Source organism: Drosophila ficusphila, unplaced genomic scaffold (genome assembly GCF_018152265.1).
Source record: "Drosophila ficusphila isolate 14025-0441.05 unplaced genomic scaffold, ASM1815226v1 contig_286, whole genome shotgun sequence".
Lineage (NCBI taxonomy): Eukaryota > Metazoa > Arthropoda > Insecta > Diptera > Drosophilidae > Drosophila > Drosophila ficusphila.
In genome coordinates this window covers 9310384-9324360 of record NW_025064189.1, presented here as the reverse complement: position 1 = coordinate 9324360, position 13977 = coordinate 9310384, and the positions used below count along the sequence as shown (strand labels likewise).

General features: G+C 42.5%; 1 protein-coding gene and 1 non-coding gene across 7 annotated transcripts in view; both read left to right on the top strand.

The window, feature by feature from the left end:
* The window catches only part of LOC108099068 (cyclin-dependent kinase 14), an 89500-nt gene extending 76872 nt beyond the window's left edge, over positions 1-12628 (top strand). For all 6 annotated transcript variants that reach the window (XM_017202346.1, XM_017202344.1, XM_017202343.1 and 3 more), the window contains 7 exons: positions 2597-2814; positions 3706-3797; positions 7451-7625; positions 7753-8014; positions 9435-9647; positions 9718-9897; positions 11561-12628. In XM_017202346.1, coding sequence (XP_017057835.1) covers positions 2597-2814; positions 3706-3797; positions 7451-7625; positions 7753-8014; positions 9435-9647; positions 9718-9897; positions 11561-11625 — 1205 coding nt within the window. In that variant the 3' untranslated portion in view covers positions 11626-12628. The remainder of the gene's footprint in view (positions 1-2596; positions 2815-3705; positions 3798-7450; positions 7626-7752; positions 8015-9434; positions 9648-9717; positions 9898-11560) is intronic.
* LOC122319936 lies at positions 3075-3139 on the top strand. Its single transcript, XR_006245404.1, has one exon. It is a non-coding gene; the product is annotated as a U7 small nuclear RNA (small nuclear RNA).
* Positions 12629-13977: the final 1349 nt, after the last annotated feature.

The following is a 13977-nucleotide window of genomic DNA, read 5'->3' as shown; positions in this document are numbered from 1 at the left end:
AGTGGAGAGAATGGAATACTAAATAACTTTATGGGGTGTGCCGAAAGGTAACTAAGGGAACGGGAAAGATAAAACCAAAGTGGGTCAGGTGGAGATAAGGTAACCGAAAGGGTCTGCCAAAAAAGTTTAAGGTTTTAAGCCTTCTTAAAGAGGAGAGAATTCCTGTACCAATTGGTGTGTTAATATCAATAGTTACCATAATGAAATCTTTAAAGCTCTTAAGCACATTCTGTGCCCCAATTCGCTTCTCCTATCCGAATCGATATCCATATCCATAACCGAGCCATTCTAATGGAAGTAACAATAATCGTTATGATGACCCGAAAATATCCATGCCAAAAATGGCAACTTTCGCATTGCCACTCTCGCATCCAATTATCGTTGCCAAAAGGATATATTCGCTGGCTGGCAGTTGCTGGCTGCTCTTGGCACTCACTCACTCCAGCAATTCAATTTGAGGACTTTCCGAGCAAGCGGCCAAAGTCGGCCCCCTTCCCCTTTGCGATCGCTCTCATTTTCCAATTTTACAGGCACTTTTCCAATGCTCAGTCAATTTTGCAAATCAAATGCTTGCCGCCGTTTGTTGTTCTTCCTTCGCTGATTTGCCAGGAAAGCGAGGAAAAGGAAAGGAGACGACGCCAAATGCCATTCCACTCGAGCGACTAGACAAGATATAGGGAATAAAAGCGGGCGGGCTGAAAAACGAGAACATTTTGAAATATATATTCGGTTTTATTGAAGTTTTTCCTTTATTTGGCTCATTTATGGCACATATTGCGCATTTAATCGCTGTCAGCAAGCGGAGGATACGAAGCTAAGGATGTGTATCCTTCTATGATGCACTGAGAACCAAATCGAGTGCCTAGAAAATGTTGTTAAAATTAAATTCTTTGATTTAACTACCTACTACTTGTGAGTCTCTTTGAAAAGAAATTATTTGCTTGTGTTATATCGCAATTGCAACAAAGTATAACATCTAAGAGAACTATTTTTCTTTCCGTGCTGCCTCTTTGGATCATCTTTCAGCGCCAGCTCGTCAGTTTTTCCTTCCGCCCGGAAAACCCCTCCCACCCCCGTTCTATGGCTCTCTGCGGGCTGCTCAAAGTTTTCTTTTCTACAATCAGCTGCTGCTGAATTTTTAATTTTTATGTTAGTAATTTTTCAAGCATTCCGCAGGAATAAGGAAACTCTTGCCGGAAGAACATCTTGCGAGCGAATATTAAATTTTTTATGATTCGAGTGAAAAAAGTAAAGTCGAATGGGAAACATGTTGCGAATTCGCAAGTGGAAAATATCTCGAGATGTTTGGCTTTATTTGTTTTAGTGTTAGTGCTATGTGTGTCATTGGTTCCTTTGGAGAAGTTCCAATCTTGAAGAGCCGTCGCTTTAAGCAAAGCAATTTACAGAGCGGCTGCAACTTTGTTGAATAAATATTACGAACGAACGCAGCAGATGCTGCTGCACCTGAGTTGGAAAACTTCCCCCCGCCTTCCACCTGCGAAAAGTCAGTCACGGTTACGTTGCGAACTGCAACTGGGAAAAGCAAACATAATTTAAAATGTAATTAGTGCTCAAATAGAAAACCAAACAAACAGGGAACGCAGCTGGGCGGGCGTGAACTCGGCGGAAAGCCCGGGGCGCCGCAAAGTCAATGAATGGGCAAATGGGAAATGGGGAGTGGGAAATGGAAAATGGAGAAATATCATCAGCGGGTTACTAGGTGACCCAGTCCCAGATTTCGCACCTGGACAGGCAGCACACCTGCACTCCGCCCACAAAACTTTGTCCTAGACCAACTTTCGCCATCTGCTGCGGTTGCTTTTGAAACATTTTATTATAACGAGGTTGGGGCAAGGCAAACATGGCCCACTTCTCCTACGTCTGCCAGTCATTCATTCAATCCGGCCATTTCAAGGTTGGCCAGACTCGATTTATTTCGGCCAAAGATCCCGGCATCTCTCATTCTTCATTATATTGATGATGTGCATAATGAGTTCGCTGGCGGAGTTTTCCACTTCTCTTCCTTTCTTTTCGCTTGTGCACCTTTGTGCTCATTAAGGAAATGAGAAATGCGAGGTCCATCTAGCAATTATTTTCCTACGCTGGCAAAAATGCATTGAAGGGGAGTAAAAAATACTTCAACCTCAATCAGCAATAAAAAAATTTAATTAATTATTCCCCGCAAAAAATAAAGGAATATAAATATTCCAGTTGAACCATAAAATTATAATTTGAATAGGTAAAATACTTTGTAAATAGCAAACATTGGTTCCTTTAAATAGTAAATATGCAAAAAGACTTATACATTTCGCACTTCAAGACAGCCAAGTTCTTGAGTAAAGTTCCGTAAACGCGATTCCAGATAGCCTTTTTCAGCGAGTGTACGTAAATAGTCCTTTGAGCAGGCTGCCTTCCACTTGCGACTCACTTGAAGGCTGTTGTCGGGGCCACTAATTTGGTTTTTAAGTGGGGCTGCTGCTCCGGCGACTGCTCATTAAGCGGCTCTTCCTTTGCACTTTGGCTCTTACCTGCTTCACTTTGTTTTGGCTGATACTCGTACTCAAGCATTCCGTTTCGCCTTATTTTCCCTTTGCAGACTGGCGCAGCACGGACAGCACCGACCACCACGATCGCGTCCAGAGACAGCTTTCCGTGTCCTCCGACAGCAAGCTGCTGGACGAGGACATCCGCGAGGAGATGAAGTACCACTCGCACGTGGTCATGCGACCCAAGAAGCCGCCCAGACCCAAGTCCGAGGTCTTTCTCAACAAGCAGGAAACGCATCCGCGACGCAAACGGTTCAGTGCATTTGGTGTAAGTAGAGTTCATTATATTTTTATATTAACGTATATATAGTTATTAAATATTTCGAGAGAGAACATTTCTGAGGTAATAGTCCTCTTAATAACAAATAAGGACTTTAAGGCATCAACCACCTAATGTTCTCTATATCCAGTTCTGTATAGCATACTTATGTGTGCATTGAATTTTCTTTTCGCCTGACAATATAATTCCCAACTGTTTCTGGCTGCATTCGCATGAAGTCAGCCTTGCTGAGTCTGGTTTGGTATTGAAAATTTTTATTCTCTTTGAAATTTATCTTGTTGGGACCCTTTGTCTAGGCATTGAGTGTTCCCGTTTATAAATAAATTTAACCTAAACTAAGAAAGAAAGCCGCAGGTGACTCTAAGGATAGTCTTATTGAATTGTAATTTATATATTTTGGTGCATCGAATTAAAGGATATTCCTTGTTCAGAGAACTTTAACAATTGTAAGTTTTTCATTTTCAAATATTTTATTGTGGCGCCGCTTGCAGACTGAACGGCAAATGAAAAAACTACAGATTAGTTTTCAACACTTGAAAGCATACTTTTAGGCCCACAAATAATATGTATAATTAAACAATAAATTTGAACAACTGTGTTTACCCAGTGAGCTGCAAAGCGAACTCCCTGTTAAGTAATTAATTAAAAGGCCTGCTAAAAAACCAACGTTGGCTTTCGCGTAATTGAAAAACAAGCTGGAAAGCAAACATGTGGGCTGCTAAAGTGGGCATTCATTCCCGCTGATTACATCATGCGCTAATGTAACGCGAACTGAACCGCACGGCGAACTAACTTTGCTTAATTAATTAACAAACATGATACATTTTTCACTCGACTCCATTTGTTTTTTCTCCTCTGCTTTCGTCCTTTTTCCCACAGGGCGACTCCCCATTTGGCAAGCAGGAGGCCTACGTCAAACTGGAGCCGCTGGGCGAAGGGTCCTATGCGACGGTCTACAAAGGATTTAGCAAGTGAGTACCACGCCCAAATAAAGGGGGATCCCCACCAAATAGTGCCCAAACTGGGTCGCCGTGTCAGTGGGTTAAACAAGAAATTATTGCCGACATCTCGCAGCTTGAATTTTGTGATGGACCCCGATCAAAATGGATTCGCTTTTTTAGCTCGAAAAAATGTGTCGTCATTTTGGCTTGATTTATTCGCTAGTTTCCTCGTGCATCCGTTTACCCACTTATTTTCGGAGCTCTCCCTTCTGGTTTCCCCGGTTTCTTGGCCCTCCGCCTTTGTCCCCGTTGGCAGACTCATTACAGCCAGAGCCATGCAAATGTGGCTATCAATCACGGCCAAAAGGGTGGTCTGGGATATGAGTCTGTGTAGCCATGTAGCTATATGGCTAGGAGCGATGTGGGTCACCCGGCGGGAGAAGGAGATTGCACTGGCAGCAGCAGGAGCAGCGGGAGTGTCCTTTTCCCGGCTCCTTTTCTTCCTTTGTTCCAAATTGTTGGCTTGGCCTAACTCTGCACTGAGATGAATTACCCAAAGGGTAAGAAAATAAGAAGCAAACTGAAAGAAGGGTCTTGAAACTGGGAACTTATAATGCTCTAAAGATTTACATAGTGATAACTATTTATTTTAATATTGGATTGTAATTTATTTCATTAACCTCTCAATTATTTCAATTCTCATTGTTAAATTTAAGTACACTTTTTTACCCCAGTGCAGTGCACTTCTGTGAAAACTTGCCCCACAATTGAGTTGACTCCTTGGGTTTCCACAGCCTACTTTCCGTTACCCCTCCCCTTCCACCTCCCCCTCCCCTCCACGAAAACATGGCAGTACAAAATGCTGGCTCATTTGCGCCTCGTCTGGCACTGATTTCAGTTGTTTAAGGAGCCGGAGTTCGAATTGGAGTCGGGGTTACGAGGGGTTTCCCTTCATAATTTGACAAATGGGCCTGGAAAAGCGGGAAGAGGGAGCTTCGTCACCTTTCTGACAGCAGAGCTGTCCTGCTTTTCCGATGATAGATGCCACCCAATCCCCTTTTTTTTGCCTGTCACAGCCACTTGGCCACCCTCTTTCCCACCCCATTTTCCCATTTCCTGCTGCCTCCTGCTCCCGCACACTTCATCCTGCTTCTCCCTTTTGTTTTTGATTTATTTGACAATCATTTGCTTTGGTGTTGGCCCGAACTTCTTCCTTTTAACAATGGGCATTACGTGAAAGACGAACAAAGTTGTTTGACAGCCTCTTCGCCGGAGTTTTCCCTCGTTTTCCCTCGCTTTCCCTCGCCATTGTACCCCTAAGTCTCCTAGTTCCCCGCTTCCTTTTCTCATTTGCTATGCACGACAGCACTTACATGCGAAATGAGTTCCAATTAGCCTTTGTTTATACGAAATGCAATTAATTCGCTCTAATTTATCTGCCGAATGGAAATGTGACCCCTCAGTTTTGGCTTTTACTTTTCTTAGGCCTCGCCTTTGTTTAGAGTCCTTTTGCTGTGAGCCTGCGACTCCTGGCGCTCTGTTTTTTCTTCTTTTTTTTCTTTTCAAATGGAAATTTAGGTCACTTTCCTTCTCCAAGATTTATGCTTCCTCTCGGACTGTTTTTTTTCTGCCGAATGAATCCCCCGACTCTGGATCCTTCTCCGTTTGCCAATTGTAAAAGATTTCATGAATGATTTCACTTCTATTTGACTTTCGTTTTCCCTCGCCTTGTCCTGGTTTTCTTTGTATTTCCCACTGTGTTTGTTCCGGAATTCTCGTACTATTTTCTACCTATGCAAACACAGAAAAGGGCAAGAAACCAAGCCGGAATCCGTCGAGCAGAAGTCGAGTACTGATTAGCATTTAGTAGGTCAGCTGTCGCAAAAAGTCGTCATCTGGCTGGGGAAACTTTGATTGCCAAAAGTTCTGCCCAACTTTGATGGCTCACGCAATTTTTGGCTTATGCTTAACTAAATCGTATTATTTTAGCATTAACAAGACAAAGTTTCGCATCAACAAATCCTCTTTACAATCTTCCGCCATTGGGCACTTGAAAAATTATCTAGATATTTTACAGCTTTGCGATGCACAGAGAAAAAAGTGTAGGTTCTTAACTAAAATTCCATTAGGCGGGTAAATGAACTTAGCTTTTACTCACTTTCCTTTCTGTGTACAATTTTCCTGGGAAAATCCCTCCTGCCTGGCAGCTGTTTTTCCTCTGCAGGGAAATTGCTCACGATGCGGTAAGGACATAAGCTTTTTACGGCATTTTTCTTGGGCTCCTAGATGAAGGTTTATTAACCGAGTGCGTTTTAGAATACATTTTGATATGGCATAAAAGGTTTAATTCGCAACCCGAAGATATTCTTCGGAAACGGGGAGAACTCGGTGAATTTTTACGTCTGCGATAAAAAGTTTTGGGTATTTCGAGCATATTTACTTGCCAGGCGGAGTTTATGATGCTGCTCGACAAATTGATGATACCAAGTTCGTCACGAGGAGTCCTCATCATCGTCATTAACCCTCGCCTGCCCAATTAGCTGGTGGCGTGATAAATTCCAGCCCCTAGAAGCTCCACTTTGACATATTCGAGTGACATCTTCATCCTGGCATGCTTGAGCCATTAAGAAACTTTCGCAAATTCACTCTGGCTGCTGCTCTTAAAGCCAACTACTTTATGGCGAGATTTGCCTCCTTGCAGCGTTCTTTTTTGGGCGGTCTTCGCCTCGCCAATTAGATGTTGCCCTGGCAATGCGAGAAAGCCGCATAAATTGCCAACGTCTGCGCGGCAGTGTCAAATATTTTAACCTAATTTGACACTTCAAATGTCCTCCGCCGTGTCCCTTCCCCAGCGCCACATCCACAACCCGCTTTCCGTGCTGGCACTTTTTTTTAGATAGATGTTTTAGCAGCGCAAAACTTTAAAAACTACGTTTTGTAATCACAGTGAAGGAGAGATTTAATAATTTTTGTTGAAAACTCAGATACAACTATTTTCGACTATAAAATATGAGATGTTTTGGGGCTTTCTAGCTCTATCTCAGCCAAAAAGGGTCATAGAACTAAAAGAATGACTGTTTTTTGCAGCTTAGCACCTAGGCTAACGACCCCAATCACTTTTTGGCAGACTTCGAAAAATTCATTTTTTGGCCATTTTGTCGCATTTTTGGTAAGGGGGTTACATCATCATTTTTTGCGAAAAATGGCCAAAACTAAAAATTTTCAGATTTGAATGCCAATCACTTGTACATGTCAATACGAGCTCAAAAAGGTGTAGCATTAAATATTTTGATCATTTTTGACCTTTTATGGCCAATTTGCTGTTTTTTCTTGCTAGAAAAACCAGTAATTTGGCCTAAAAAAACACGCTAAGCTGCCATCACTGCTGCGATGCTGTGTCCTCTTTGCCTTTCCGTGTCCTGTCCCTTATCCTAATTTAAGTGTTTGCCGTACATTTCCCTGCGTGTTGGGTCGTTATGTCTGTTTAATATACACAGCCCCTCGGTCCTCACCCACCACATGTCCTGACTTTCGGCAAGGACGACATTTCGGGAGGGTTCCTACCACAAATTGCGAGCCTAATTCTTTGTTGCCTCGCCGGCAGCTGTGCAATTGTTGTTCCTGTCGGACATTCCCGCTCGAGTATTTATTTTATTAATTCCCCCTCCTCGTTTGTATTGCAGATTAACCTACCAGCGGGTGGCGCTCAAGGAGATTCGCCTCCAGGAGGAGGAGGGAGCCCCCTTCACCGCCATTCGCGAGGCCTCGCTGCTGAAAGAACTGAAACACAGCAACATCGTTACGCTGCACGACATCGTCCACACGCGCGAGACGCTGACCTTCGTCTTTGAATATGTGGTGAGTAGTTTAAAAGATCCTAAAGATTGTTGGGAGATCGAAAGAATGAAGCATCTATCGTAACAACTTCTCTAGGAGGTATTCTAGCCTTTAGTAATAATTTGAATGCATTGCCAACCCATTTCAGAATACCGATCTGTCGCAATATATGGAAAAGCACCCCGGTGGCTTGGACCACCGCAACGTGCGCCTGTTCCTCTTCCAGCTGCTCCGTGGACTGTCCTACTGCCACAAGCGGCGAGTCCTCCACCGGGATGTCAAGCCGCAGAACCTGCTCATCAGCGACTGCGGCGAGCTCAAGTTGGCCGACTTCGGACTGGCCAGGGCCAAGAGCGTGCCCAGCCACACCTACTCCCACGAGGTGGTCACGTTATGGTACCGCCCTCCAGGTGAGTTTTCCGAATGAAAAAGGGGAAAGGAGAGGGGGTACCTCACTTCTAAGCCCGAGAGTTCATAGTGAAAATATTTCAGTACCTAACATTAAATTAAAAGGTCATACAGAACTATCCAAAAATACAAAAGCAAGCAATTATGTTGTGAGATTCCTAGAACCAAACAAAGTGTAGGTTTGATTTTTGCATTCGATTTTTGTAGAAGTACTTCCCTTTCTTTTAATCCCTCCAAAGCTGAACACTTAAGAGCCTTTCCATGTAAGCTTTTCACAGCCAAAATAAAAAAACTAGTAATCACTCTTCAGCAGCGCAAACAATTTGCAGTTTGAGCTCAAGCCAAGCCCAAAGTCGAACCAATTTGAAAATCGCATTAAATTATTTCGTTTGTTTTGCGCTCGCAAAGCCAATTAATTGGCGTCCATACAGGCTGAAAATTGTTCGCTCGGCAAAGGAGCTCGGGCGGGATTAAATTAATGCGCCACTAAGATCCAGATCCCTCCCTCGACAATGGGTAAACAATTCGCTCTGCATGGCAGGGATTTTTCCATCAATTTAGCCGGCGAGCTAAATGAAAATGAAAAACTAAAGCGAGGAGAGCGCAGAGATAGAGGAATAATTTTTCTAACATGCAACTCCCTGGGCATAAACACTTTGTGCCGGGCGAAATACCTGCATAGTGCAGTCCCCTCCCGCACAACTGACCCCTGACCCCTGAACCCTGTACTCTGGACGCCATCACCGTCAGCTGGGGAATAGTTCGGAAGCATGTTAAACAAATTTAATCTGCACTTCTTGGCAGACAACGCCGGCAGGCAAAAAGCGGCATCTGGCAAAAACAAAAAAAAAAAAAAAAAAGGGGAAAGCTGCGGATGAGGATGCGGATGCGGATGTGGTTGCCACGGGCACCTGTCGCCACCTGGCCGGAAAATCGCTGTGGAAACTAAAATGCAGCACACTAGGGTACAAATTTTCAAAACAGTTCAGTCGATTTGGGTACAAAAGAAGTACAAAACGGTTTCTGTATTGAAAAGAAAGTGTAGGCAAATAGAGGCCTTTGTTTAAATTGTTTACCATTTCGAGTTATTAAACCACTTTAAATGTTTTTGTTGAGTTTTGTAAACCCTTTAGATGGGATCGTTAGGTACCTTTAACTCCTCGTATTTAAACAGTACCTCGTGTGCTCCCCAGGCAGTTCTAAACTTGGCTAGCTGCTGGCCAAAAAGCGGCAGAGTAGATAAACAAAAAGGTTGCAAAGAGCAGCAGAGGAAGTGCGGAGCTTTCTCTTCCTGCTCCACCTGCCTTTCCCCCTCCTCCACCCCCTCTTGTTTGTTTTAAATGGCAATTTATTTCGCAACAAAACGGAGGAGCTCCGAGCTCCGAGGTGCATTTACTTACCCGAGGTTCGTGACCATTTCAGACGTCCTGCTGGGCAGCACGGAGTACTCGACCTCGCTGGACATGTGGGGCGTGGGCTGCATCTTCGTGGAGATGGTGACCGGGATGCCGACGTTCCCGGGCATACGTGATACCTACGATCAGCTGGACAAGATATTCAAACTGCTGGGCACGCCCACCGAGGACACGTGGGCGGGGGTCACCCACTTTCCCGGCTACAAGCCGCACAAGCTGGGTAAGTAATTGGCTGGACTTTCGGCCACGTTGAACACCAGAGCTAAAGCTAATTTGGTTCTTTTGGACAGGTTTCTACCGACCTCGGAAACTGGGTCACAACTTCCCACGACTGTACGACATCATCGAGGGCGAGACGATAGCGAACGGCTTCCTGCAGCTGAATCCGGAGCAGCGTTTGGGCGCCGACGATGCACTGCAGCATCCGTACTTTGCGCAGTTGCCAAAGAAACTCTACGAATTGCCAGACGGTGAGTCCTGCGAATTGAATTAGTGCATTAAACATTTACGGCCTTTGTCTGTGGCCGGAAAGAAAAGCAATTAACAAAGCAAGGAAAAGGGAGTGGGAAAAAAGGATCAAATGTTTGCCCGAAGTTGGCGGAAAGTCAGGGAAAATTTCGCGAAGGTGGCCATTCTTTTGCAGGGACAACTCATTTAAGTTTCGCGACAATTTGTTTGCCTTTCGAGCAGTTTTCCTCGCCGGCTGAGCGAGTGTTTCCGAGGTACAGTTAACAGTAATTGCATTTGCCAGTTTTAATTTGTACTTCGAGTGGTGGCAAAAGTTTGCAACAAGTTGGGCCAAATAAATACCAAATGCAAAGGACAAACTTGTTGGACAAATACAGAAAATCAAGCTGGTCCACTAATTAGATTGCTATAAGTGAACATCTAAAAGTAAATAAAGGTTCGTTTTAAAATCCGCAATCTAGCCTGGGTACACTCAACAAAAAGTTACTATTATCTAGAGCATCGAATTGGAAACAGAAAACTTCTGTGAGTATCTGTTATTAATTTGTCTAAAAAATACTCGTAATTTTTGGCCGAGATTCTATTCCAATGCCATTAGAGAATCCCTGCATTTTCGAGTAAATAAAATGCAAACCGACTTCCTGAGGGCCTGCATTCATTAGCAGACCTCCTATCGGATGCTGCTCGGTAAATGGAAACATTTCCGAAAAAAGGATATTCAAGGGTCAGACCTACAGACCGGCATCGAGTTGTGGACTATGCAATTTGGCAAATGCAGTGCAGGGGAACTCGACGGGAAAAGGGGAAAGGGGAAGGGGGGAATGGAGAATAAACTGCAATGGAGAGGGCTTTCAGAGTACATACAAATACCCACAAATAGGGGCACAAAGCCACTCGAGAATGCAGTGGGAAATCCGAAAATAAATGAATAAAGTGCAAATTCCAAATTCCCCCCCTCGGACTTGCACTTAATCGAGGGCAGCTTAAAGTGTGCTTAAAATGCGATTAACGCGTGATTTGTTTACACAGAACTGGTTATATTTTTTCCCCGCACAAATCCAGATGGGGTGCCATGCTAATTTCGGTCTAAATCACAGTCGCTGCGGAGAACTCCAAACCCAGTTCTTTGCAAAGGGGTGGTAAATTACGTATACGCAGCGTGGACAGATAGAATCAATTAAAACGCAACTAATGCGCTTCATTTATCATGGCCAGGAAAAGGTCATCACACCCCGTAAGCGGTTTATGTGGCTAGCACACTGTGTAGTACAGTGAATACTAGAAACAGGGACATTGTGAATGAAAGGATATGTTTATTAAGCAGTAAAGATTGTGTACCTAAAACTATTTGGATTAGGATGAAGCTCTATGGACAATGTATGCAATGTTCAACAATTACACCCATTAGAGTGTCCACTGTACACAGCTGAGTGCATTTTGTGGGTGGTTGGGCGAGCCTGACAACTGCGTGGGTGTATCATGTGTGGCTGGAAATGTAATTTCGCCAATGGCCATTTTAATTGTCGCTCGTCGATGGCCGTAAATTAAATTATGTCATGGTCAGAGTCCAACATGTTGTCATAACTCAAACTTTTTAATTACAATTATAATTCCATTCTTTTTTTTTACTAATTACCAACGTCCTTTCTCGCCCTTACAAAACAGAAACCTCAATTTTCACCGTGGAAGGCGTGCAGCTTTATACGGAGCCAAATCGACAGAATAAATGAAAATTAAAGCAAGTCCTCTCTGTGGATGGCGTACGTTTCTACTGTTAGGACCACAGTCCTCGGCATCAATCACCCAACCACCACCCTCCCGGACTACCGATCTGTCAATCAACCTATCGCACCATCCAGCAATCGACAGCCATATATAAACGCAAGCAAATAACTTCGCGCGCGCGAGAGTTTGTACTATAATTCTATGATACTTTAGTTATTAGTTCGATTTCGCGAGGTTAGCTGAGGAGTTTAGCAGAAGACATGGAACCGACGGCGGCATTTTATTTTCAGTCAAATCGCTTAAAGTTAGTTTAGGTTTCTCGCCATCCTGCAGCCGCGAAAAGGATACTCAGTTTAGTCAAAGCGCAGACATGTTTTTCTGTATTCTTTTGTAAGCTAAAGAACTTAACATTTAAAGATTGCTTTTAGTGAGTGAATTGGCTTTGTGGTCCACGAAATACTTTCGTTTGCAGTCACAGAAGTAGTGTCACTGAAAACTAAAGCCAAGCGACTGAAAGCGAGACACAGACTTATTGAAAAATGGTGTCTGCATTATAAAATAGGTCTCTGGATCGGTTTCAGCTGTTGCGCCATACTTTTCAGAATTTTTTTTCAAATAAAAATTTGATTGGTGACTGCTTTAATAGAGTGCAATTTATAAAAATTATTGGGTTGGCGAGAATGCGCTGAAAAAAACACCAATTGCGCTCAACAATTATTTCCAAGCAATTATGCAACTAAATTTTATATTTTACTAAATTTAGATCGTCACAGGGAAAATTCAAGGACACAAAATGTTATTTTGTCTTCATTTCCACTCACAGCTCTTTTTATTTGTTTGTTTGTATGATTTCGTATCGCTTTCCTTTGTCATTATAAATTATATCGATTTGCCGCGCTGTTTAAGTGATAATTTTATAACTATTAAATGAATTTATGTAAAAAGCAAGTAAAACAATCTTAAAAACATATGTTAAACGAATAAATTTAAATCATTTATACCATTTAAGTTTGCAGGTTTTGTTTTCCTATGTTCATATTTAACTTTTGAGTTCTTTTTACAGAGGTTGGCTGGCGCGCGGATAAGATGATTGAATTCCTAGAAACATTTAGTAAAAAATCAAAGGTTGAGAGCGAGGCTGGCGGATCATAAATCATGAAATTTTCGATGCAAACTTAAGCGAATAGATAAACAATTAAACTAGCAAAGAACGCAAATAGTAGAATCAAATTTTTAGCAATCAACCAACGTAAATTCGAGATAAAATAGCCATCAACTAAACACTAAAGTAACCTAACCAAGTATTTTACATAGAGTTTGTAGCGAGAAGAATCGAAACTAAGCCCAATCCATTTCCATACTCTAAGAAACGTAACGTATTTGGCCAAAACGAGAGGACGCCCGATCACTTCGGGCTCCACAACTATTGAAGAGAAGTTCAAACGAGAGCTAACAAATGTGCAAATTGAAATCAAAGACACTTCACATGGTTTTGAGACAAGTAAATGAATCAAAAACGATTTGAGTAGAGCAAACTAAGCGTAGAACAAAATATATTATGAATATCGTATAAATCTATGGGAGCGACGAGCCAATTTGAGTTGTAGGCAATCAAATTGCTAAGATTCTCTGATCAAGACACGATTCTTAGGAGATATCAAGCCCGTACAGATAGTTGATACTTATATAGAACACCTCGATTAGGGCCACGTTTTAATAGCGTTCCACAACCAGATTATATTTTGTAGCAAAAGGTAAAAGTCAAATTTAAGCAAATGCAAATCCAAAACCAAATATTTCAAATGAATAAACTTTTTCTGTGATTTATGAAAAAAGTATGCAAAAAACAAACACTCGAACACTTCAGCAAGGTAAACACACACAACACACAAAGTAAACGAAAACTTAATAAAGATAAAGAATTAGGCACTTTAGAGAACCAACGCATGTAGAAGCTGGGCAGGCGAAATTGTTTATAATTATTTGCTAGCCGAGAGGAGAGGTACGTTAGACCGAAACAAAATTTTGCACGCACTCAAAATTTAGCAAGGAGGATGTTTACGCATTCATTTCTCCTCGGTTTTCCGTGAATTTTACCAAATTAATTGTAGGATCGCTAAACAAAAGGTAACGAAGCATGGCAACGCACTTTTGCACTTTTCCCATCCCGAAGGTTACGTCCATAGTTTTTAAGCCAATGGCCAATGGAACAAATCGAATCGAACAGAATCGAACGAATTAGCGGAGATTGAAGAGGACTTTGTTTCCGTTTCCGCTTGCGTTAATGCAGATTTTATCAGAGGCGCAGAAATCATTTTTCGATGCATTTTCCGAGCAACTCCAATTGATTACTTTGC